Here is a 22,595-nt window from a genome sequence, read left to right as displayed (position 1 = left end):
GGACCAGTTACTTTTAGCAAAAGCAAAGAGTTCCATTTTTCATTTGTGGCTTTCTGGACATTTGTAATACCAGATTCTTTAAGAATATCATGGATTTATAATTCCAATCCCCTTTTCAAATACAAGATTTTTCATCAGTTGATTTGTGAATAGCAAAATACTTTGCATTAGTATTATCAATTCACACCCATTTTGAGGATCTTTGTTTCAGTTAATAAAGAAATTGATATGATAATAACCAAGTAATTACCATGTCTAAGATGAGGCTTCATAAATCAGAGTGATTGAAATTGTAGAGATGTATTTTAGTTGGGTATATATCAGGATAAATACAAAAAAAAAAAATAGTGGATGTCTAAATTCATAATGCTTGTATCCTTCACGAGAAGACAAGGAGGATAATATTGACTTCACAAGATATTGAAGCGAAGACTATATTTGCTGATATTCATACTAATAGCCATATTTTTGAGCCAATCATATATTTATCACTGTTTCTGATGGTTGCAAAAGTCATTCATGAAGGAAAAGAAAGAGGAGAACTGGCCTTAATCAACAGAGAGCATAGAAGGTATTCCTTTTCCAATAACTGTAAAATGAACTGGTAACTCGTTGGCATGAGATTCTGCCCAGCATGGCTGATTTGAAAAGTATATTTGCTTTCTTTATAGAGTATAATATTTGTGTGTTTATCAGCAGTGGGTTTCACATATTCTTACCACTGGTTCGCTTTGCTTGCGTGCATCTTCCACACATGCATTTTGCTCACATGCACACCTTCTGCACATGCGCCCAGCCTTCTTGCATGCACTTTGCTCGTGCGTGTGCCTTCTGTGCATGCGCCCAGTCTCGAAAATGTGGCTAAATAGGACGCCATTACACCGGGGGGGGCAGGCCCACCTGCAGTCACCGTTACCGGTTCACCTAAACTGGTACGAACCAGATGAATACCACTTCCGGTGTGTATACTCTCCCACTATTGTATTCTCTTTGAGCCCTACTATGTTCCATATCTCTAAAAAGGAAAAACAAGGAAAAACAACAAGGGAAGAACAAGATGAGAGAGTTAAAAACTACAGAATAAATTCTCAGTTGACAGCATTTAGACCTGATAAAAAGAAACAAACTACAGATAATGTGTATTGAGAAATTAATATCAAGGCCAATACTAGTAAGCAACGGTTTAATTTCTCTAGAAAAGAAATTTTTGGCAGCATTAAAAATTTTGGTCAGATATTGCTGATGAAAGATGACAGGGTGATTACAACGGAGAAAGGTTTAATCATGAAAATCCAATACATAAAACTGTCAGAAAGATTTCTCCAGGATCACCCAGGGTAAATCAAAGTACTGGCAAGGATGGAATTCCACAGAATCACACACAAAAGGGATGCATTGAGGGGCAATTTTGATAGCGCTTCAACCTCTCTCTACCTTCCTATCCCCAGATTTGTTTAGGTTAGGCAAGGGAAGTTTACGTATTATAGATAGTCCTTATGTTATGACCCATTTGGAGCCTACTCATCAGAATCATAACTTGTTTTTTTTTTAAAGAAATTTTATTGAGTTTATAAACATATATATATATTAACATTTCCATTAATATCGGATGTGCAGTGGTTTTAACTATATACAAAATATATTTCTGGTGTCATTTTGATTACTTTTTGCTTTTATTTAACACACCTTTTTCTCTTCCTTTCATTTTATCATTCATCCATTCATACCACCTTCCCCACACGGTATAGTATTCTGAATTCTCATCATTGTTTAGTTCATGGGTTAATTTGGTCATCTTTGCACACTCCAGTATTTTCCTAATTATATTGCTCTTCTGGTGGTTGGATTTTCTCTTTCCAATATTGTGTGTAGGCCAGTCTGGCAGCTGTAATTATGTGTATTATTAAATGGATCTTGTCTTTTTCATTTGGCTTCTTTACTATTCCCAGGAGAAATATTTCCGGAGTCAATTCAATGTCTTCCCCAATTATTTCTTGTAACCATCCCCTGATCTTACTCCAATATCCTTTCGCCTCAGGGCATGTCCACCACATGTGAAAGAAGGTGCCTTGACCATAGCCACATTTCCAACAATTGGGATGCATGTTGGGATACATCTTTGCTAGCCTAGCCGGGGCTAAATACCACCTGTGGAGCATTTTATAATGGTTTTCCTTATATGACGTGGCTCTGGTCAATTTAAAGTTCTTATTCCATGCCCCTTCCCATTCATTTAAATTTATGTCATGTCCAATATTTTTCTCCCATGCACTCATTTGATTTTTTATTATATCCTCAGCCCTGTCTTCATCTAATAGATAATTATATAATTTAGCCAGGATCTTTTTACCTGTTCCCATCAAGACTTTGTCCAACCCATTATATCCTAGTTCAAAACTGCATTGTTCTTTATCTTTCTGATACCTGGATTTTATTTGTAGATAGGTCCACCAGTCTAAATTTATTCCTTGCTCTCTCAGGGCCTCATTTGATTTAAGATTTCCTCCTTCGTCTAAGATATCTTTATACCTACACATTTTCTCCATTCCCCATCTATAGGGATAAATCAGGGCCTCCATCGTAGAGAGCCATCTTGGGACTTTTTTAATAATATCTCTGCCTGATTCCAGTCCATGTTTGTATCAATGAATCTCTAATTTTATGTCTATGGAACTATGTTTTCTTATTCTTATCTGTGTCCCATAGGTATGTGTGCCACCCTTTTTGTAAATCGTGGCCTTCTAGAGTTAAAATCCTCTTATTTTCCAGGGTGGCCCAGTCCCTTATCCAAACTAGCTTAGCTGCCCTATAATATGTTTCCCAATCAGGAAGTCCAAATCCTCCTATATCTCTTTTACCCCGTAGAATTTTAAGAGAGAACCTCGGTTTTTCCCCTCCCATACAAATTCCCTGATAATTTTATTTAGTTCTGAAAAAAAAAATTATCTAAATTCACCGGTATATTTTGATATAAGTATAGTACTTTGGGGAGAATGTTCATCTTAATCGCAGCTATTTTGCCCAAAAGTGACAATTTTATTTTCTTCCATCTGTCTAGGTCTTGTTTCATTTTCCTAATTAGAGGGGTATAATTATCAACTTTTAAGGATGAACACCTTGCAGTAATCCAAATTCCTAGATATTTAATTTTTTTAACAACCTGTAATCCCACAATTCCTCTATCTCTTTCTTCTGAACCTTGGTTATGTTCTTGGTCAGTATTTTGGTTTTAATTTTGTTCAATTTGAAGCCTGCCACCTCTCCATATTCGCCTAATTCCTCTAACACTTTTTGTCCCGATTCTATAGGATCTTCTAAGATTAAGGCTACATTGTCCGCAAATGCTTGCATTTTGTAAACCTCTTTCCTAATCTTTAAACCTTTTATTTCCTCGTTGTTTCTAATTTTCCATAGCAGGACTTCTAGAGCCAAAATAAATAATAATGGTGACAGGGGACATCCTTGCCTTACCCCCTTTCTAACCTGGAATATTTTTGTCCTGTCTCCTTTTACTAAAATACTCGCCTTCTGATTATCGTAGATAGATTTTATCATCTTTTCAAAATTTGTTCGGAATCTCATTACCTCCATTTGTTTTATCATAAATTTCCAATTTAAATTATCGAATGCCTTACAAAGAAAATACATACAAGATGTTTTATAGGTGGCATCTCCCCCCTGCACGTCTGGCAAGGATGTTCCCCAATACTAATCAGAACTGTTGGAAGTGTAAAACACAGAAGGGGACCTACTACCACATGTGGTGGTCATGCCCAAAGGTCAAAAATTTTTGGAAAACAATTCAAAATCAGCTGGAAGAAATCACCACCCAAAAAGTGCCCCTCAGACCGGAAATATACCTATTAGGAATACTGACAAAGGACTATAAAAAAGAGACACAATACTTGATAATACACATCCTGACCGCAGCTAGAATCACTTTCGCACAAATGTGGAAACTGGAGGATACGCCATCAGAGGAAAAAATAATACAAAAAACAATGGAATGTGCGGAAATGGACAAACTTACCAAAGAAATACAGGAAAAAGAAGATTCAAATTATTACTTAATTTGGCAAAAATGGTACAACTGGTTAGATAAAAAGAACACGAAATAAGGGAATACCACCCAATGATACAAAAATAAGGAAATAAAATGAAATATCGTTGTATAAACATTGATACATGATGAAGGATAAATATCCATTGGTTGATTGTTCTCACCATCAGAAAATTTATCCTTATTTCTAGGTTGAATCTTTCCTTAATCAGTTTCCATCCATTATTTTTTGTCTGGCTTTCGAGTGCCTTGGAAAACAGCTTGACCTCTTCCTCTCTGTGGCAGCCCCTCAAATATTGGAACACTGCTATCAAATCTCCCCTGGTCCTTCTCTTTACTAGACTAGTCATGCCCAGTTCCTGTAACCGTTCTTCATATGTTTTAGTCTCCGGTCCCCTAATCATCCTGGTTCCTCTTCTCTGCACTTTTTCTAGAGTCTCAACATCTTTTTTATAGTGTGGTGACCAAAACTGGATGCAGTATTCTAGGTATGGTCTTACTAAGGCTTTATAGAGTGGTATCAAGTACCTCACTTGATCTTGATTGTATCCCTCTGTTAATGCAATTTAGGATTGCATTGGCTTTTTTGGATGCCGCTGCATACTGCTGGCTCATATTTAACTGGTTGTCCACTAAGACTCCAAGATCTCTCTCACAGTTATTGCTATTGAGCCTAGTTTCACCCAGTTTATATGTGTACTTTTGGTTTTCTTGCCTAAGTGTAAGACTTTACTTTTCTCTACATTGAATTTCATTTTGTTAGATAGGGCCCAGTGTTCAGGTCTGTCAAGATCCAGATGGATCTTGAGCCTATCTTCTAGGTGTTAGCTATTCCTGCCAGTTTAGTATCATCTGCAAATTTGGTAAGTTCCCCTTTTATTCCCTCATTTAAGTCATTTATGAGGATATTGAAGAGTTCTGGGCCTAAGACAATATGTCAGATATCAAATGTAATTTATTTAATAATCAAATTTCTACAGTTCCCTTTTCATCTGAATCACTCTGGATGATTTACAATAAAAACATAGTGTTAAGACATGGAAAAATGGCCAAGAATTTTTCATAGAAGTCATGTATAATTATTTGGTTGTTAGCTGCTTCTACTGAAGACCTTGGAAAGTTCAGAATTGATCAACAATTCTGTTGAAGTAGAGTTTATGTTTCTTCTGAAGAATTGGAAGCACTGCCTAAAAAGTTGAACTGTTGCTTGATTTGTTTGTGGTTACAATCACAATACAAAGTTCACAAAGCTCTCATGAAGTTCTCTTTTAGCTATCAAGGTCAAATTCTTGTCCCAGTAATATTTCCTCTTCACAAGTTCCCTAACAAAAAGCAAACCAACAAGCAAAAAGAAGAAAGGGATGATAGTAGCTCAGAGAAATCAGCTAAAAGAGCCAAACGGCTGAACTGAATTTTAGTAGTTGGGAGATTACCTGAAGGACTATGAAGGCCTGGCTGCTCCTGGTTGCTGCTTTTCTTCTCTGGCCAGGCTGCTTTTCTCAAAATGGTAAGTTAAGAAAAAAAAAAATCAAGGGGTTACTAAGGAAAACAGTGTCTGCTGCATTCATTAAAGGACCAGTTACTTTTAGCAAAAGCAAAGAGTTCCATTTTTCATTTGTGGCTTTCTGGACATTTGTAATACCAGATTCTTTAAGAACATCATGGATTTATAATTCCAATCCCCTTTTCAAATACAAGATTTTTCATCAGTTGATTTGTGAATAGCAAAATACTTTGTCCTGTCTCCGTTTACTAAGATACTCGCCTTCTGATTATCGTAGATAGATTTTATCATCTTTTCAAAATTTGTTCCGAATCTCATTACCTCCATTTGTTTTATCATAAATTTCCAATTTAAATTATCGAATGCCTTTTGGGCATCGACAAACACTAAGGCCATCTGGTTTTCGGCGTGTTCTTCATAATATTCTAGGTTATCCAACACAGTTCTCAAATTATCTCTGATTTGTCTCCCCGGGAGGAATCCATTTTGATCTTTATGTATCCAAATGCTTAGTATTTTTTTGGTTCTTTCCGCCATTATTCTCATAAATAGTTTATAGTCAGTATTTAGGAGGGAAATTGGTCTATAATTCCGAATTTGTTTTAGGTCGGCACCTTCTTTCGACACTAGTGTGACATGCGCTTCCTTCCACGATTCTGGGATTTTAGAACCCATCAATACGTCATTGAAAATTTCCACTAGTTTTATTTCTTATTATTTCTTCTAGTTTTTTGTATATTTCCCCTGGGAATCCATCTGGGCCTGGCGATTTATTATTCTTAAGTTTAGAGAGAACTGTTTTTAGTTCAGCTGTTATCTTTCTATTAAGCATTTCTCTCTCTTCCTCTGTTATTTGCGGAAGCTCTGCATTTGCCAAATATTGCTCTATTTTTCCTTCTGGAACCTCCTCTTCTTTGTATAGGGTCTCATAAAACTCCCTGGCTCTTTCTAGTTTATCTTCTTCTTTGTTCAATAGCTTGCCCTTAGAGTCTTCTAATAAATGAATTGTCCCCTTTTCATTTTCCTTTTTTAATTTATAGGCTAGCCACCTGCCCGACTTGTTGGCATTCTCAAAATAGTATTGTTTCGTTCTTTTTATTTTTTGCACTAGTTCCTCTTGGTCAATGATGTTCAGTTTGTGTCTCCACATTAGCCAGCTTTCTTTAGCTGTTTCATCTGCCGGGTTTTCTTGGAGTTTTCTTTCCGCTTCTCCTAAATGGTTTAAATAGTCTTCCAGGGTCTTTCTTTTATCCTTACTTTTGTATGCACTGTAGGAAATTACAACTCCTCTTAAATAGGCCTTCATTGCATCCCATACTATTGCACGAGGTGTTCCTTGATTTTCATTTTCCTTGAAAAAAGTCTTTACTTCTTCTTTAAGTTTTTTTACACATTCTTTATCACTCAATAATTTGGTATTAAACCTCCATCTCTGTTGTTTCTTTCTCTTTATACTCTTCCACCTTATTTCTAAGGGGTTATGATCTGCCCAGATGTTCGGGTTAATTTCTGCCATTCCTATTTCTAATCCCAGCTTCCTGCTGACTCATGCCATGTCTATTCTAGACCACGACTTTTGTGGATTTGAATAAAATGTATATTGTCTGTCATTTGGGTGTAGGGCTTGCCATATATCAATTAAATTCAGTTCATCCGCTAAATCAAAGAAAGCTCTTGGTAGATTTGCCCTTTTATTTTTCTTGATTTTATTGCTTTTATAGTCTTTATCCAAATCTACAATACCATTAAAATCGCCTATCATGCAAATTTCATTATATTCCATTTTTCCTAATTGCTCGTGAAGTTTCTTGAAATACTTTTCCTGTTTTTTATTTGGTACATATATACCCACTAACAGTATTTTGGAATTCCTTCTCCTAATCTCAATCATAAGAGTTCTTCCCTTTGTGTCATTAAACTTTAGCTCTGCTTCAGTTCCTTTCTTTACATAGATTACCATCCCCCTCTTCTTCTTTTCTGCTAGGGAAGTAAAAGTTTGACCAAATTTTTTGTATTCTAAACATTTGCCCTCTTCCTTTTTTATGTGGACCTCCTGTAGACAGATTATATCTATATTTTGTTTAACTAAGTTTGTTAGTGTTAATTTCCTCTTTTTATAATCGTTTAATCCATTAACATTTACTGATATTAATTTCAGATCGTTCATTCCTGTTTTCCTTGTCTAGTTTTTAGTTTTTGTTTGTTCGTACCACTCTTACTAGTCTTGCTTTTTTCCCTTTGGCTTCTTCTTCTATCCTCTTCTCCTCCACGATTCCTTCCTTAATATTTATAAACATTTACTGATATTAATTTCAGACCGTTCATTCCTGTTTTCCTTGTCTAGTTTTTAGTTTTGTTTGTTCGTACCGCTCTTACTGGTCTTGCTTTTTTCCCTTTGGCTTCTTCTTCTATCCTCTTCTCCTCCGCGATTCCTTCCTTAATATTTTGGTGGTGCGAGGTTTCCTCTTCTACTGCTATTGTCTCTATTTCCTCTTTACTGCTCTGTTCTTCCTCCGCGCCTCTCAACTGATCGAGGAAGTCTTGTGCTGTACTCAAACTGTCGATTTTTATTTTCCTCCCTTGCCAAGTGATTAACATCCCTTCTGGCAGGAGCCACCTAAATAATATCTTTCTTTTATTTAATTGTACAGCTAGGAATTTATAGTCCTTCCTCACCTCCCTTACTCTTCTTGGTACCTGTTTTAGGATTATCACTTCTTTTCCTCTGTAAGTTATTGGTTCTTCCCTCGCCATATTATATAGAATGTCTTTCACTTTTTTCCTTGCAAACTTTACATGTACCTCCCTAGGGAGCCTGTTCCTCCTTGCGTAATTTGTCTGTACTCTAGATACGTCGTCCAATTCTCTAATTATCTCTTGTTTATCTTGTTGGAGTACGTCTGCAATCAGCTCTGCCATCTTCTCTCCCAGGTCCTCCTCTTTGTCTTCGGCGATATTTTGGAAATGCAGGTAGAAGGCCGCCCGGTCCATCTCCAATTGGATTATCGAATCCTCTAGCTCTCTATTTTACATTGTCAGTGTTTGGTCTACGGTGTCTAGTTTCTTCTCGGTTTGTTCTACTCTTGTTTTCACTTTCTGAATTCTTTGCTCGTTGTTAAATATTGAGACTTGGATCTCGTTCATCTTCTGGTCCAATGCATGGATATCTATTTTTAATTTGGCATGATTGTTTGACATTTTCTCCTGCATGGCCATCATGGTTTCTTGGATTAGAGTCAATGATGATTGCATAGTTTATATTGTTGGTGCTGCTATGTGTTTTTCCATTTTTGCCAATCCTTCCATTGATTTCTGAGTAACTGGAGAGGTCATCGTTATAGTGGAATTTGATGGAGTCTTTTTTCCTGTTTTCACAATTGTTGATGACATGCTTGTCATTTCTTTCAAAATTGTTTCTTGTTCTCTAATTACTTTCTTGATATTTCTCCAAATTCTCATTCACCAGCTGCCGCCTCGACTTGTTTGATATTTATCTATTTTTTATTTTGTCTTCTGGTTCTTTAGGAAAAGGTAAATTCTATTTGTCAGTCAATATCAGTTTAAGAATCTAAGTCACTTTCCAACAGTGTCTTACCTAATGTCACTTGGTTTGTAGTATTAATAATAAAGATTAATTCATGATTTATAATTAATTTGTAGTTAGCAAGTTTAGTAATTGATAATTGGTTAATTAATAACTTGATTAGTAAAAATATGAATTTGTTTACAAAAAATTTGATTCAAGTCCTACTAACATACAATGATTATCTTACCCCTCTTAATAACTTAGATATTATAAATAATATATAACATCACACAACTATCAAAATAATGCAATGCTTAAAATCTAAAACTTAATTTTCTATATCAAGCTTAATTCCTGGCTATCTATATATAAATTAATATGAATAAATACTATAAATACTATAAATAGAAGTAAATACAATTTTAAATAGATGAATGAGTCTAAAAACTAAGTATGATATTAAATTTAAGGATATATACTATATATACCAAATCTAATAATTAATTAATAAAGGATTTAACAATTCTTATTAGTAGTTATATTTGAACAATCAGGATATTGAAGAAAAGATTGTCAAAAAATAACAATTTTCCCCTTTTTTCCCCTTTTAGAATATAAATTGTTCTTTATTACTCAGCCTCCAATCTTCTTCAGGCTGCTTTTTTTTCACCAAGTCTATTTATCAAAGCCAGCACTCTATAGTATTTCTTGCTACCAGACTGTCTATGAGTCAGCTGTTTCAATTGTTTTCCAGTCAAATCTCTGTAATGGCTGTGCTTCCTGCTCCCTGGAACAATCAAGCACTATCCACCTAGCTTCAGCCTCCGATAGATCTGCTGCTATAGTCAACAAAAGGAAAGAAATATTTTCTGAGTTCTTATTTCTTCTCACCGATCTTCTCTTTGCACACGTAATTTCGACACATCAGCTCTTTTATTTTCCTCGCCGGCTTGTCGGGCACTATATCTTTCCAATCTGCTCTCTGCTTGCAATCGCCGCTCTTTCCCTCTCCGAGCCCTTCACCCCCGACTCCACTGACCCCTTCTTCTGATGCCAAATTTCACACAGGCAGGGAAGGTGCATTGGTCCGATTTCAACATTGCAGCCTCCGATCTCCCTTGCTTCCTATCTGGTTGCTGGTTACCGCAGCTTCGGGTCCACCATTAGTTGGCTGACTCACGCGTGCTGGACTGACAGAGCCGCCCAGTTTGTGATTGGCGTTTGCACTCCGCTTTCACGCTCACCCGACTCACTCTCTCGTCCGCGGGGCTCTCCAGGCTCCATGCCCCCGAAGGGTTCCCCAGAACACGGTGACTAGTGGAGTTGAGGAGCAGCAGTCACTCACTCAATGCCATATCACCGCGGATCGCCAACCGGAAGTCCAGAATCATAACTTGTTATGATCTTAAAGTGACTGACTCAATTTTATGACCTTTTTGTACTGGCCATTAAACAAATTAAACTAATTTCCATGGTCATTGAGCAAATCCATAGTTGTTAAGAGAAGCAATGATTCACTATGGGCAGGGGGTTGCTAAAAACTGGAAGTAAATACTACTTATACTACTCTTTGGCAAAAGTGACATAAAACAGGGTCATGTGACTGCAGGACACTATAAATGACTATAATAATATAAATATAATATAATATAAAATATAATATAATATAAATGAGTAAATATCCCCTTTGGAACTTCGAATGTCACTAAGCAATGAGTCAATAGTCAAGAACTACGTGTAACATGGATTAAGTGTGTAACAGGTATTGGTTTATTAGTTTAGACAAAAGTGGGAACTAATTATCTAGGAGGGAAATTTGTTATCTCACAGGTCATAAGAGTAGATAGGAAGAGCAAGCTTGTTGAAGCAGGTAAGATAATTTAATGTAAATATAATTTCAGAATGTGAAGAACCAGATGAGATTGACTTTGGGGAAATTGTGAGCGCTGAGAAAGCCAAGTACCTGGAAAACGACCGAGTGCAATACAGGTGCAACCCTTCCTATGTCTTGGAAGGACCTGAATGGATTCAGTGTAAGGGACAGGAATGGACACCACAGCCACCAAAATGCTTGGGTGAGCCATCATGCTTTCTTTGACTAGTGTAAACATGGGAGAAAATATGGAATTCAGTCAATAGGAAAAGAGCTGCAGTTGCCCAATTTTTTGAGAAGTAGCTTTTATTTGATCCAGGTTTTCCCTTCTATACTGAAGCCAAAACTGTCCTGGTGTCAGACAGAAATCTAGAAAAATGAAATTGTGTCTCATTTTTCCCAATTTGTTTGAATGAGCAAACAAATCAGTTAATATAATGAGTGGTTTGAACTTTAACTTTGCTGTTGTTTAACCTATTAACAGTTTTTATTTCTTATATGTAATGCATGACAGATCAATTGGATTGCAAATAGATGTACAAATTTATAAATTCTGAACCTGCTTTGTAAAGGGGGGGGGATTATTATTGTTGCAATAGATTTGTCAGTGTTCAACTAAGGGGGATACAATATGTGTTTATGTCCTTTTTTAATTCACATTTTTAAATGTTTTTGTCTAGTTTAGTTTTGCCTCTGTTTATTTTTTTTCTTTTGAATTTTATATTTTAGTCTTTTGAATAAACTAAAATTGTAAAAAAAAAGTGAAATCAAGGGTCGCAATCTCCTATGCTTAGATAAGTGGAGAAGCTTTGCATCATACTTCAATAGAATATGGAATACTCCAGGCGTCTGAAATTTTGTTGCATTACAATTCAGCCAACTCAAAACGTCTTTGCAGAAGATTCTGAATTGGGCTGTTTGTTCTTAGCTTGAAAGAAACAACATCATCTGTTTGTGCATGCTCCTACATGCTCCTACAAGCCAGTCCTCTATGATCCTTCTAAAACTATTGCAGAATCATAACTTGTTTATTATTAATATTGTGCTCTAATTTGGCTTATTGGATTTTCGCCTGGAACTTTCAGTTCTGATTTGTAAACCAGGCTGATTTTCTTGGTAGTAGAACAGAGGGAAACCAATGGACAAATTATCTCCCTTCAGAAGATCTACCTTCTTTTCCCTTTTTTAGCACCCTGCAGTATCACAAGACAACAGCTAGCAGCAAAAAACTTGTTTCTGTTTGGGAATCAAAGAAAAGCTCGGCTTATTCAAAGTAATCATAGCCTGCAGTTTCAGTGCAATGAAGGATATGTCCTCGTGGTTCCATCAGTCAGAGAGTGTGTTGATGGTTACATGGATTTCCCGTTATGTATCTCCGGTAAGCATGCTATCAATATGATGGATTCCTCTGCGATCGTAACTAATTAAAATAATTAATATAACAAACATGAACATTTGCTTCTAAAGTCCCATTCTTTTAAACATGATTTAATCTTCACTGACATCATTTACACCTTGCCTTAAAATTTTAGTAATTGTAATCTAAAACAAGAACCCTGAAGCACATCAGATTGGGGAAGGATGTTGTGATATTTTCCCAAACTCTTGAACTTCAGCTAAGAACTATGACTCCATGTGGTTGAAGATACGTATAATATTGGTAGACATAGGAATATGTTTCAAAAATTGCAAAGGTTGTATAAAAATAAGTTGATGTCATATCAATAAAGGAGCCCCATATTTTTCATGTTGAAAAAATCTCTTTTGTTTGAAATTGCTTGGATGAATTAATCATATAGATGTTAATATTGATCTGACTGGTATTATTATTTAAATAATAATTCCATAGGTTTGGGTGATGAAGGATATTTTATTATTCTTTGTTTGTTTGAATACATTGAATTTTCAGATTGTTATGGTAATAATTCACATCTTGTCTTGGAATTTTAGTAGTTGTAATCTAAAATAAAAAACCTGAAGCAAACATTGGGGAAAAGATTTTCCCCCAAACATCTGAATTGTTTCTAAGGTTCAGTCCAAAATCTTGAACTTCAGCTAAGAACTATGATTCTATGTGGTTGAAGATATGCATAAAATTAGTGGGCAAAGAATAGGTCTCAAAAATTGCAAAGGTTATATAAAATATGCTGATGTCATATCATTAAAAGAGTCCCATATTTTGCCTGATGAAAAAATCTCTTTTGTTTGAAATTGCTTGGGTGAATTTATCATATGGTCAATGTTAATATTGAACTGATTGGGATTATGATTTTATTTAATAATTCCATAAATTCCAGAATATTTAGGTGATGAAGGATATTTTATTATTCTTTGTTTGCAGACATTTAATTATCAGATTGTTATGATAACTTTTATAGCCTTACAAGAAATTAGTTCAGAAGATATTTTTTAAAAATTGTCACTCGTCCCTTCATATGTAGGTGGAAGCCTAAAGAGAGAGAAATAGAGAGAGAAAAATAGATTGTGAGCAGTTACAGCTACATTGTTCCAAAGGTGCTTTTTTAAAAAGCTATTGGACTTTCTTTGTTTTACCTTGAAGACATTTTGCTTCTCATCCAAGAAGCTTCTTCAGTTCAGACAGCGGGTGCATTGTAGCTCTGTTGAGATGTAGCTTGTGTTTTGATGTTGAAATTTCACAAATACTTAACTTGCTTATGAAATAATTCCACTTTAAAAATAGATAGTACCTGATTTTATTGGAAAAATGAGTAGAATCTGTAATAATTTTAAACCAATTTCTTTGTAATTATTATTTTTAAGAAATGTCATCCACTTTAGCTAGCATTTCCTGGCCTTTTGGTTTTTTTGTTCTCTATTTAATAGAAAGAGGAAAAAACTGCAGGGATCCACCCAGGATTGAGAACGGAGACATTATTCCTTTATCTGAGCAGCAGTACAGATCTGGCTCTTTAGTAGAATTCAGATGCCAAATGTATTATGCCATGGAAGGCCAGAACAGATCTTATTGTGATGATGGGACCTGGACAAAAGTGCCTGTTTGCCTCCGTAAGCAGAAATGAAAAAGACAGTCATGCAATGGAAGACATATCCTTTGGCCATTTAATGGCTAAATTAGTGCAAAAACTGCATGCTGTACCCTTGAGAATTTTCCCCAAAAGGCTGTTCTTTCCTTAATGTAGGGTAATATATCCAAAGAGCAGTGGTGGGCTTCAAATTTTTTTACTACCAGTTCTGTGGGTGTGGCTTGGTGAGCGTGGCATGGCTTGGTGGGCGTGGCATAGTGGGCGTGGCAGGAGAAGGATACTGTAAAATCTCCATTCCCTCCCCAATTCAGGGGAAGGTTACTGCTAAATCCTGATTTCATCCTGATCAGCTAGGACTCGTGATGCGGAGAATAGATGGGGGCAGGGCCAGTCAGAGGTGGTATTTACCGGTTCTCCGAACTACTCAAAATTTCCGCTACCAGTTACTGGTCAGAACCTGCTGAAACCACCTCTGCCACAGAGTAATATTTTTATAGCAGTAAATGGTACAGTCATTGCTTTTGCTGACAATAAACTTCATGGCTAAGCTACTGCATGTTTCTATTTTTAAAGAATTTATAAACTCTTACCATAACAAAATCTAAATATCAATACTAATAGAAATTCCAAGTCAGTTTCTAACAATACTATAGGAACTCCTTTTGTTACTGTTAAAGAATAATGCCCTGCTTCTAATCTTAGGACTAGCAGATTGGTGTATGTATAGTGAGGAACATTTTATAATTCTAGCTGTTGAACTTTTCCCAGAACCAGCAGTTCCACCACACTCATCAAAACAACTTTATGGAAATGTCTGTTTGTTTGTTTATGTGCACCTGCCATTTCTGCACCATGTTGATCTTTGTGAATTCAAGATATTAGTAGTTTACTAATATAGTAATATTGATTAATATATCATGGTGATACACACACACACACACACACAAAATTTTGTTATTGTTCTGTGCTAATAAAAAGAAATGCCCATAATCTGATATGAGTACAAGATTTTCTTTTTTCAATATACTATATGATTTATTTTCTCTAGAAATTACATGTAACTCTCCGAGTATATTGCATGGTTCTTTCAAACCTCAAAGAACTATATACCATGATGGGGATCTAATTCAAATTCAGTGTGATAGTGGATTTACTTTTGAACCAGATAATGGAGAAAAGGTGGTTGAATGCACAAAGAATGGATGGTCACCTTCACCGAAATGTGTCGGTAAGTAGAATTTGCATCATTTCTATTATTGTAGAATGGCTTTATATCTTTAATTCTGTACAAGTATACTTTTAAACATTATTTTACATAATTTTCTAATTAGTTTTGCCTAAGGGACATCTCACTCAGAACATTTTAGCAGATATGATAGGAGGATGTACTTTGCAAACAGAATAGACATGATTGCATCATTGCATTTCCATACATTCACCTTGAAAAGATTCTTTCTAGATACAGTATGTGGGAACCATGAAAATAACATTCTTTAAACAACATGTAGAATATCTGCTTGTCAAATAAAGAGGAATAACCAAAATTATAGGCAAATTAATGGGCAAATAAATACACATGCCATAAAGAAGAAAACTAAGATGGCCAGGGCTGGTCCCTGCACTGCCTTCCCTGGGCCTGTGCTGGACTTGGCCATGGGCTCTCCCTTCCGCTTTATCTCTGCAATCTTCCCTGAGTCTTCTCAGTCCTCCTGAAGGTGCTCAGGTAGACAGCTGGGGCTCAGGACTCCAGAGGAGTTATTTAAAGTTATTTATCGCTATTTAAAGCATAAGAAAGTAGAGCTGCTTAGAATATGATTAAAAAGGCCTTTTTGGAATTTTATACAAAGTTATATGCTAGTGACTCAATACAAGGTATAGATATAGATAGATATTTAAAGGAAGGAAATATCTCGGAATTAACGTTGGAACAGAGGGAAGGATTGAATCAACCAATAACTTCTGAGGAGATCGTTGCGGCAATTAAGCAATTAAAAACAGGGAAAGCCCCAGGAACAGATGGATTAACAGCTGTTTATTATAAGAATTTACAGCTTGAAATGGTGGAACCGCTTAGAGCTTTATTTTGTAAAATTCAATTAGGGGGAGGAGTTCCACCCTCTTAGAGAACAGCTTTTGTCTCATTGATTCCAAAGGAAGATCAAAACTGTATCAAACCTGAAAATTTTAGGCCAATTTCACTTTTGAACACGGATTATAAAATTTTTGCTAAGATATTAGTGAATAGATTAATGCCAGTTATGCAACAAGCTATTCACAATGACCAATCAGGTTTCATAAAAGGGAGGAAGATGAAATATAATGTTAGACAAATTATAAACCTATTGGAATATTTGGAAAAAAATAACCAGATCCCTGCAGCGTTCATATTTTTGGATGCAGAGAAAGCATTTGATCGATTGAACTGGCAATTCCTGTTTAAGATAATAGAAAAAAATGCATTTTGGGGAGTATTTTATACATTCAATTAGAGCAATATATCAGGAACAAACAGCACAAATAATAGTTAATGGAGGTTTAACAGATGCATTTAAAATTGAGAAAGGTACTAGGCAGGGTTGTCCCTTGTCGCCATTGTTGTTTATTTTAACTTTAGAAGTTTTGTTGAACAAGTTACGTGACTCTGATGTCCCCTATCTCCTCTACTGTTTATATTATCATTAGAAATATTATTAAATGAGGTTAGGAAAGATAAAGAAATAAAGGGATTAAAAATCAAGAATGAGGAATATAAACTTCAAGCATTTGCCGATGATGTACTATTCATTATAGAACAAACAGCACAAACAGGAATGAAATTGTTGGCAAAAATAGAACAATATGGAAATTGGCCGGACTTAAAATTAAACAAAAAACAAAGGTACTAACGAAAAATTTCACAAATTCACAAAGAAAAGAATTAGAGGATGAATTAGGAATACAAATAGTAAAAAAAGTAAAATATTTGGGAATCTGGCTCATGAACAAAGGATCAACATTTAAGGAGGACAATTACAACAATTTGGCAAAACAGATAAACAAAGACCTAGAAATATGGAGTAAATTGCAACTATCACTGTTAGGGAAGATCACATCCATTAAGATGAATATACTACCAAGAATATTATATCTCTTCCAAGTGATCCTGATAAACCCAGGAAGAGCTTTCTTTAAGGACTTTAATAAAATGATTGCGGACTATATTTGGCAAGGAAAGAGGGCAAGAATTAAATTAAAACACCTCCAGGATACACGAGGGAAAGGCGGACTAGGGCTACCAGATTGGCAAATATATCATAAAGCAACATCCCTCATCTGGATAAGAGACTGGATAGAGCTTAAAAATAAAAGGATATTAACAATAGAAGGTTTCGACTTACTGAAAGAGTGGCACGCATTTTTATGGCAGGAGAGAGACAAACAACATGAATACTTCCGGAGGCACATTATTAGAGGAACACTCCTAAAGACTTGGCTAGAGATCAGGAAAAACCATTATGATAAAATTCCAGAATGGCTCTCAACGATGGAAGCATAAATATATCCCAATGCGATGGACATGAATAAAATGAGAACATACAAAGAATTATTGAACAGTAAAGGAGAACTAAGATCACGAGAAGAATTGAAAGAACAGGTACAGACATTGATTGGTGGCCATATTTACAAATAAAATCTAGATACAAAATGAACTCGACACAATTTGGATTCCAAAAAGAACCAAACAAATTAGATAAAAATTTATTGGGAACAAATGATAAACAAATAACTAAAATTTATAATTATTTATTAAAATACAAATTAGAAGAGGAGATGGTTAAAGAAAACATGATTATATGGGCAAAATTTTTTGGTTATAGTATTGAATTGGATAAATGGGAAAAATTATGGAAAGTAAATACCAAACTAACAATGTCTGTACCCTATAAAGAAAACATCTATAAAATGTTTTACAGGTGGCACCTCCCCCCTGCACGCTTAGCAAAAATGTTTCCCACCACTTCCCCAGACTGTTGGAAATGTAAAACACAAAAAGAAACATATTACCACATGTGGTGGTCCTGTCAAAAGGTGAAACAGTTTTGGAAGATGGTTAAAAACCAAATAGAAGAAATTACAAGCCAGAAAATACCAATGAAACCAGAAACCTATCTATTAGGAATATTTACAACCCATTATGAAAAAGAAAAAAAATACTTAATTACACACATCTTAACGGCAGCAAGAATCATTTTTGCTCAGAGTTGGAAATCGGGAGACACACCTCCAGAAGATAAAATAATGTTGCTATTTCTTATATAGGCACTTTAAGTACAGAGGGTAGACTCTCCTCTCTATTGATTCAGTCACATCGACTCTGATTAGCCCATATTGAAGAGAATATATAAATTGACATTTTAAGAAAGGTTGGCTGAACTTGTGTAACAAAGACCTTTAGTATGAGAAAATCTGGAAGAAGGAGACTAAAATATTTGCCTTCTTCCTTTTGCAAATACAATAATGTCTTGCTTAAAAGAGGTTTGTGTGTGTTAGGTGTTTAGTTCATGACTGATAACAGCTGAGAGACAAAATAAAAATGGAGAAGGAGGGCAAAAAGAGAGAAAAATCCATTTACACAGATCTCTAATCATTTTACCCCATTACAATATAGAATTTCCAACCTAAACATTAATCTCTTTATCAAAGGAATTCTTCAGGGTCAAACTTTCTATGTTTCATCTGTTCTGTGTCCTTTTGCAGTTGCTTGTACAGCAAGTGAAGAAGATATGAGAGGACACAATATATAATGTAACTTCCTGCTTAGTTAAGTGTTCCCTTGATTGTCATGCTTGCTTTATATCTCTCTACACAAAATCTTCCATAATGTCAAGCCTGTTCCTTTTATCATAAACTTTTCCTAAATCAACAACAGACATATTTGTAATCATGAGGAGTGTTGCTCAATAGATTCTGTATCTGTTATAGATATTGAGGGAAAATGTGGACGTCCACCTCGCGTGGAGAATGGAGATATTGTGGACTCAATCAAGCCAATCTATTTACATTCTGAAAGTGTAATTTATCAGTGCCAAAATTTCTATGCAATGCAAGGTTCTCCAAGAGTAACTTGTCAAAATGGTCATTGGTCACAAACACCAACATGTAGAGGTATAAGTAATATCTTTAATTCTTTATAGATTTAATCTTTATAGAGAAATATTGTATTTTGGGAACGGAATAAATTTCACACATCAGAGATGTTATGTCAGTATGTTAGTGCCAAAAAATATTTTACTTCCTTGTAATTGAATAAAAGTAGTAGTATTATGAATCAAGACAAAGTAACTTTCTCAGGGAGAAACTGCTTCATAATGGAGAATTGTACAAGATCTTTTGTCATTTACAAATGTTGTCCACATTTTGTGAAAACCTCCTGGTGAAATTCGCTTTCCCTAAGCTATATTTCATAACAGACATCTTTTTAGTCACTAGCATGATTGAAAAAATTCAGATTTTAGTTTACTTGAGTTCAGTAGGTAGATTTTATTTTTCTTAGTATTTCACAGATGACAACACTGGGTCCTCCAATCATCATCACACTATCAATCAATCAATCAATCAATCAATCATTCCTTGAACAAAAATTGCAAAAAGCTATGATTCCCAACAATCCACTAGAGCTTTTTTTTGGAGGGGGGTGGAATGATAGTATTAGTTGAATCTCTAGGGAACTAATATTATTATTTTTTAAATAGGCTAAGTGAAGTGTCTATGAAGACACTGTTGACTTAATCATATCTACCCTGTTTAGTCAATGTTGAAAAAGAAGATATGAGGTGACATTGTAAGAGAAGTTGCCTGAACTTGGTCTTCTCCTAATTTAGACATTCAGTATGAGGAAATTTGGAAGAAGGGGACTAAAATATTTTTTCCCTTACTTTTACACATGTAACATTGTCTTGCTTAAAAGGTTTAGTTCATGACTGATAATTAGTTCATGAGAGACAGAATAAAATAAGGGGGGGGATCCATTTACATAGATCTCTAATCATTTTAGCCTGTTGCAACATAGAATTTCTAACCTAAACTTTAATTGAATTAAATTATGAATTGAATTAATTCATATTTCATATTCATAAATTAAATTAATATGAATTAAATTTAAATGAATTCCTAAGTGTAAAACTTTCTGTATGTCATCTGATCTGTATCCTTTTGCAGTTCCTTGTACAGCAAGTGAAGAAGATATGAGAGAACACAATATAAGGCTGAAGTGGAAGCGCGCGGATAAAATATATTCTGAGGATGGAAATATTGTGGAATTTGTATGTTTAAGAGACTATAAACCACATCCAAATTCCAGACCATTAAGAGTTAATTGTGTGGATGGGAAATTTGACTATCCGGATTGCATTCCTGTATGTATATTTTCAGAAAAATATTTTAATTCACCAATATTAACATTTCTTTCCCTTGTCTACAGCTATAAAGCTATATATCTATATCTACTGTATGCATTAAAAAATCATTTAAAATATTCAAAAGGCCTAAGTCTATCAGCTAAATTTGTGGATGCAATGGATTCCCACTCAGTCTTTGGCAATTCTTCTAAATCAAAACACTTCTTAAGATTCCTGTGACCTAAATAAAATTCCTTCTGTTCAGAGCAATGGGAGAGAAGCACTATTAAGGTTGATGTTACTTAAAAACATTGAGGTATGGGACACAAACATCGCCCATCATTTCATCTCTTCTGGTCTGTTGCTGGATCCTGGCAAATTCCAAGAGAAAGAACAGGAGATCCCTGTGTCCTAGGCCTGAAATGAATGAAAACTCTTAATTTAACCTCTGTGGGCTATTTTTATTGATTACATTGTCCTCAATGAAACAAATTCAATTAACGTGCACACTAAAATTTTCAGTAGGAAGCAAGTAATTTTTCGGTTGGATCTAGTAGTTTCTTGAAGTCAATAGAATTTCATTTAGTAATGGATAATCTATCTCGCCCAATTCATTTCAGAGGGTCTTCTTGTTAAATCTTTTTTATATTCATTCTAAGCTTGGAAATATTTCATGGGATACCTTATTTTACATGTAATGAATGATTATCAGTGGTTACTAATTCAGTTAATTTTATTTTTTGTTCTGCTCCTGTAGCTTCTGACAGATGTTTATAAACATTTATGCAAGTTGAAAGGGGAGGAGAATATTTCAATATCAATGCAAATGGAATAAATGAAATCAGTGAAAATAACCCACTGGGTTTAAAGTAGAGGTTCCATCATTTCAGCCCCAGTACAGAGGAATCTCCTGGTCTTAGAATCTTCCAGGATTCAGCAACGTGTCCTGAAATGGCAGATGTTTTCTCCTCCCTACCCCATTACTTGTTTTAAGTATTATGCCTGTAATACTTCTTTCCCATTGCTCTGAATGGAAGCAATTTTATTTAAATCACAGGAATCTTATTGTATCGTGGGGCTTCCCTTTGAAATTACAATTAATACAAATAGGAGTAGTAAAATACCAATTTCTATCGAGATTTACAATCAAATACCAATTATTTCTGTAATGGAGCTTCTTTCTAATCAATGACAAAATGGAGGCTTTCTTGGTATTGCTGGACTACAGCTCCCAGTATCCTTCTATTGGACTGTGTTGTCTGAGAATAATGGGAGTTTATTTATTCACTGCATTTGTATTCCATCTTTTCTCAAGTGTATCCCCTGTGAGGATGAATTAAAGTTTGGTAACATCTACTTTCCCACTCCTGTTTTTAAAATCTTGGGCTTTGGGATCACTCTGACAGCCACAGTTCATATCCTAAAATATCAAGGATGGTTAATAAACATTCTTTAAATTTGTTACATGTTATTGTAAAAAGTAATTTCTTTCTTTCTTTTTTTTTTAAAGAGAACATTGCCCAGTGACAGAATGGTCTACAATTTTTGAGTCACTTGAGTAATTTTAAGTAATTGGTTTAACAAATTGAGATGCTGACATTTCAGAGGCTTCTTGCTCATGTATGGAATCAATTTAATAACATAAAGTTATCAGAGAGTGCATTTTGCTGCAGATCAAGATCTATCAGTTTAAAAAAGAATTATATAAAATGTAGAGATGCAAATTTATTTCTTCATTCTTCACATTGTATTTTACAGATCTAACTAAAGGAACAACAGAACATGTACATCATTCTTTGAACCAGGAGATGGATGTCAGAAATCATTTATCATTCTCCTAAAATATGACCACATTAAACTGTATTGTCTATAGCTATCAACAATGTATTTGAACCTAAAATTCTACTTTGCAAAAACCAAATTTTAACAACTGGGAAAAAGTTAACATTTAAAAACAAGTCTATAGAGTATCTTTAAGGCAGATACATCTAGAATGAGGAATTTATATTTTTAAAAAATATATATATTATCTGTAAACATTTGATTAATCAGAATTAGCAGTCAGCAGGCTATCTTAACACAATAATAATAGATAATTGTAATTAATATTTTTAGCTTATAGATGTGCTGAGTTCCTTAAAAAATAAAAATAAATAAATAAATGTTTTTTTCACCAAACAAATTGTAATATATTTTGTAAAGAAACAGGTATACAGTAAACTCTCCATTTTACAGTCCAATCCAAGATCC

At 34.8% G+C, this 22,595-nt stretch overlaps 1 protein-coding gene across 1 annotated transcript; it reads left to right on the top strand.

Annotated features, from left to right (window-relative positions):
- The first annotated feature begins 5,422 nt into the window (after positions 1-5,422).
- LOC139313833 (complement factor H-related protein 2-like) lies at positions 5,423-22,407 on the top strand. Its single transcript, XM_070939306.1, has 8 exons — positions 5,423-5,567; positions 10,992-11,165; positions 12,153-12,341; positions 13,808-13,990; positions 15,017-15,196; positions 18,931-19,113; positions 20,167-20,363; positions 22,104-22,407. The coding sequence occupies exons 1-8, from the start codon at positions 5,504-5,506 to the stop codon at positions 22,107-22,109; spliced, it is 1,176 nt and encodes a 391-aa protein (XP_070795407.1). The 5' UTR covers positions 5,423-5,503; the 3' UTR covers positions 22,110-22,407.
- Positions 22,408-22,595: the final 188 nt, after the last annotated feature.

The sequence above is a fragment of the Pituophis catenifer genome, unplaced genomic scaffold (assembly GCF_029215685.1).
Source record: "Pituophis catenifer annectens isolate HBS135680 unplaced genomic scaffold, rPitCat1.0.hap2 SCAF_3, whole genome shotgun sequence".
In the NCBI taxonomy this organism is placed as follows: domain Eukaryota; kingdom Metazoa; phylum Chordata; class Lepidosauria; order Squamata; family Colubridae; genus Pituophis; species Pituophis catenifer.
The sequence above is the reverse complement of the archived record's forward strand: the minus strand, read 5'-3'. Positions and strand labels throughout refer to the sequence as shown.

Bases quoted from the DNA above. Each gene is read 5' to 3' on its own strand.
- LOC139313833 (XM_070939306.1), top strand. From the start codon at position 5,504: ATGAAGGCCTGGCTGCTCCTGGTTGCTGCTTTTCTTCTCTGGCCAGGC. The intron at 5,568-10,991 runs GTAAGTTAAGAA...ATATAATTTCAG, and splicing joins AGGCTGCTTTTCTCAAAATG to AATGTGAAGAACCAGATGAG. The intron at 11,166-12,152 runs GTGAGCCATCAT...TCCCTTTTTTAG, and splicing joins ACAGCCACCAAAATGCTTGG to CACCCTGCAGTATCACAAGA.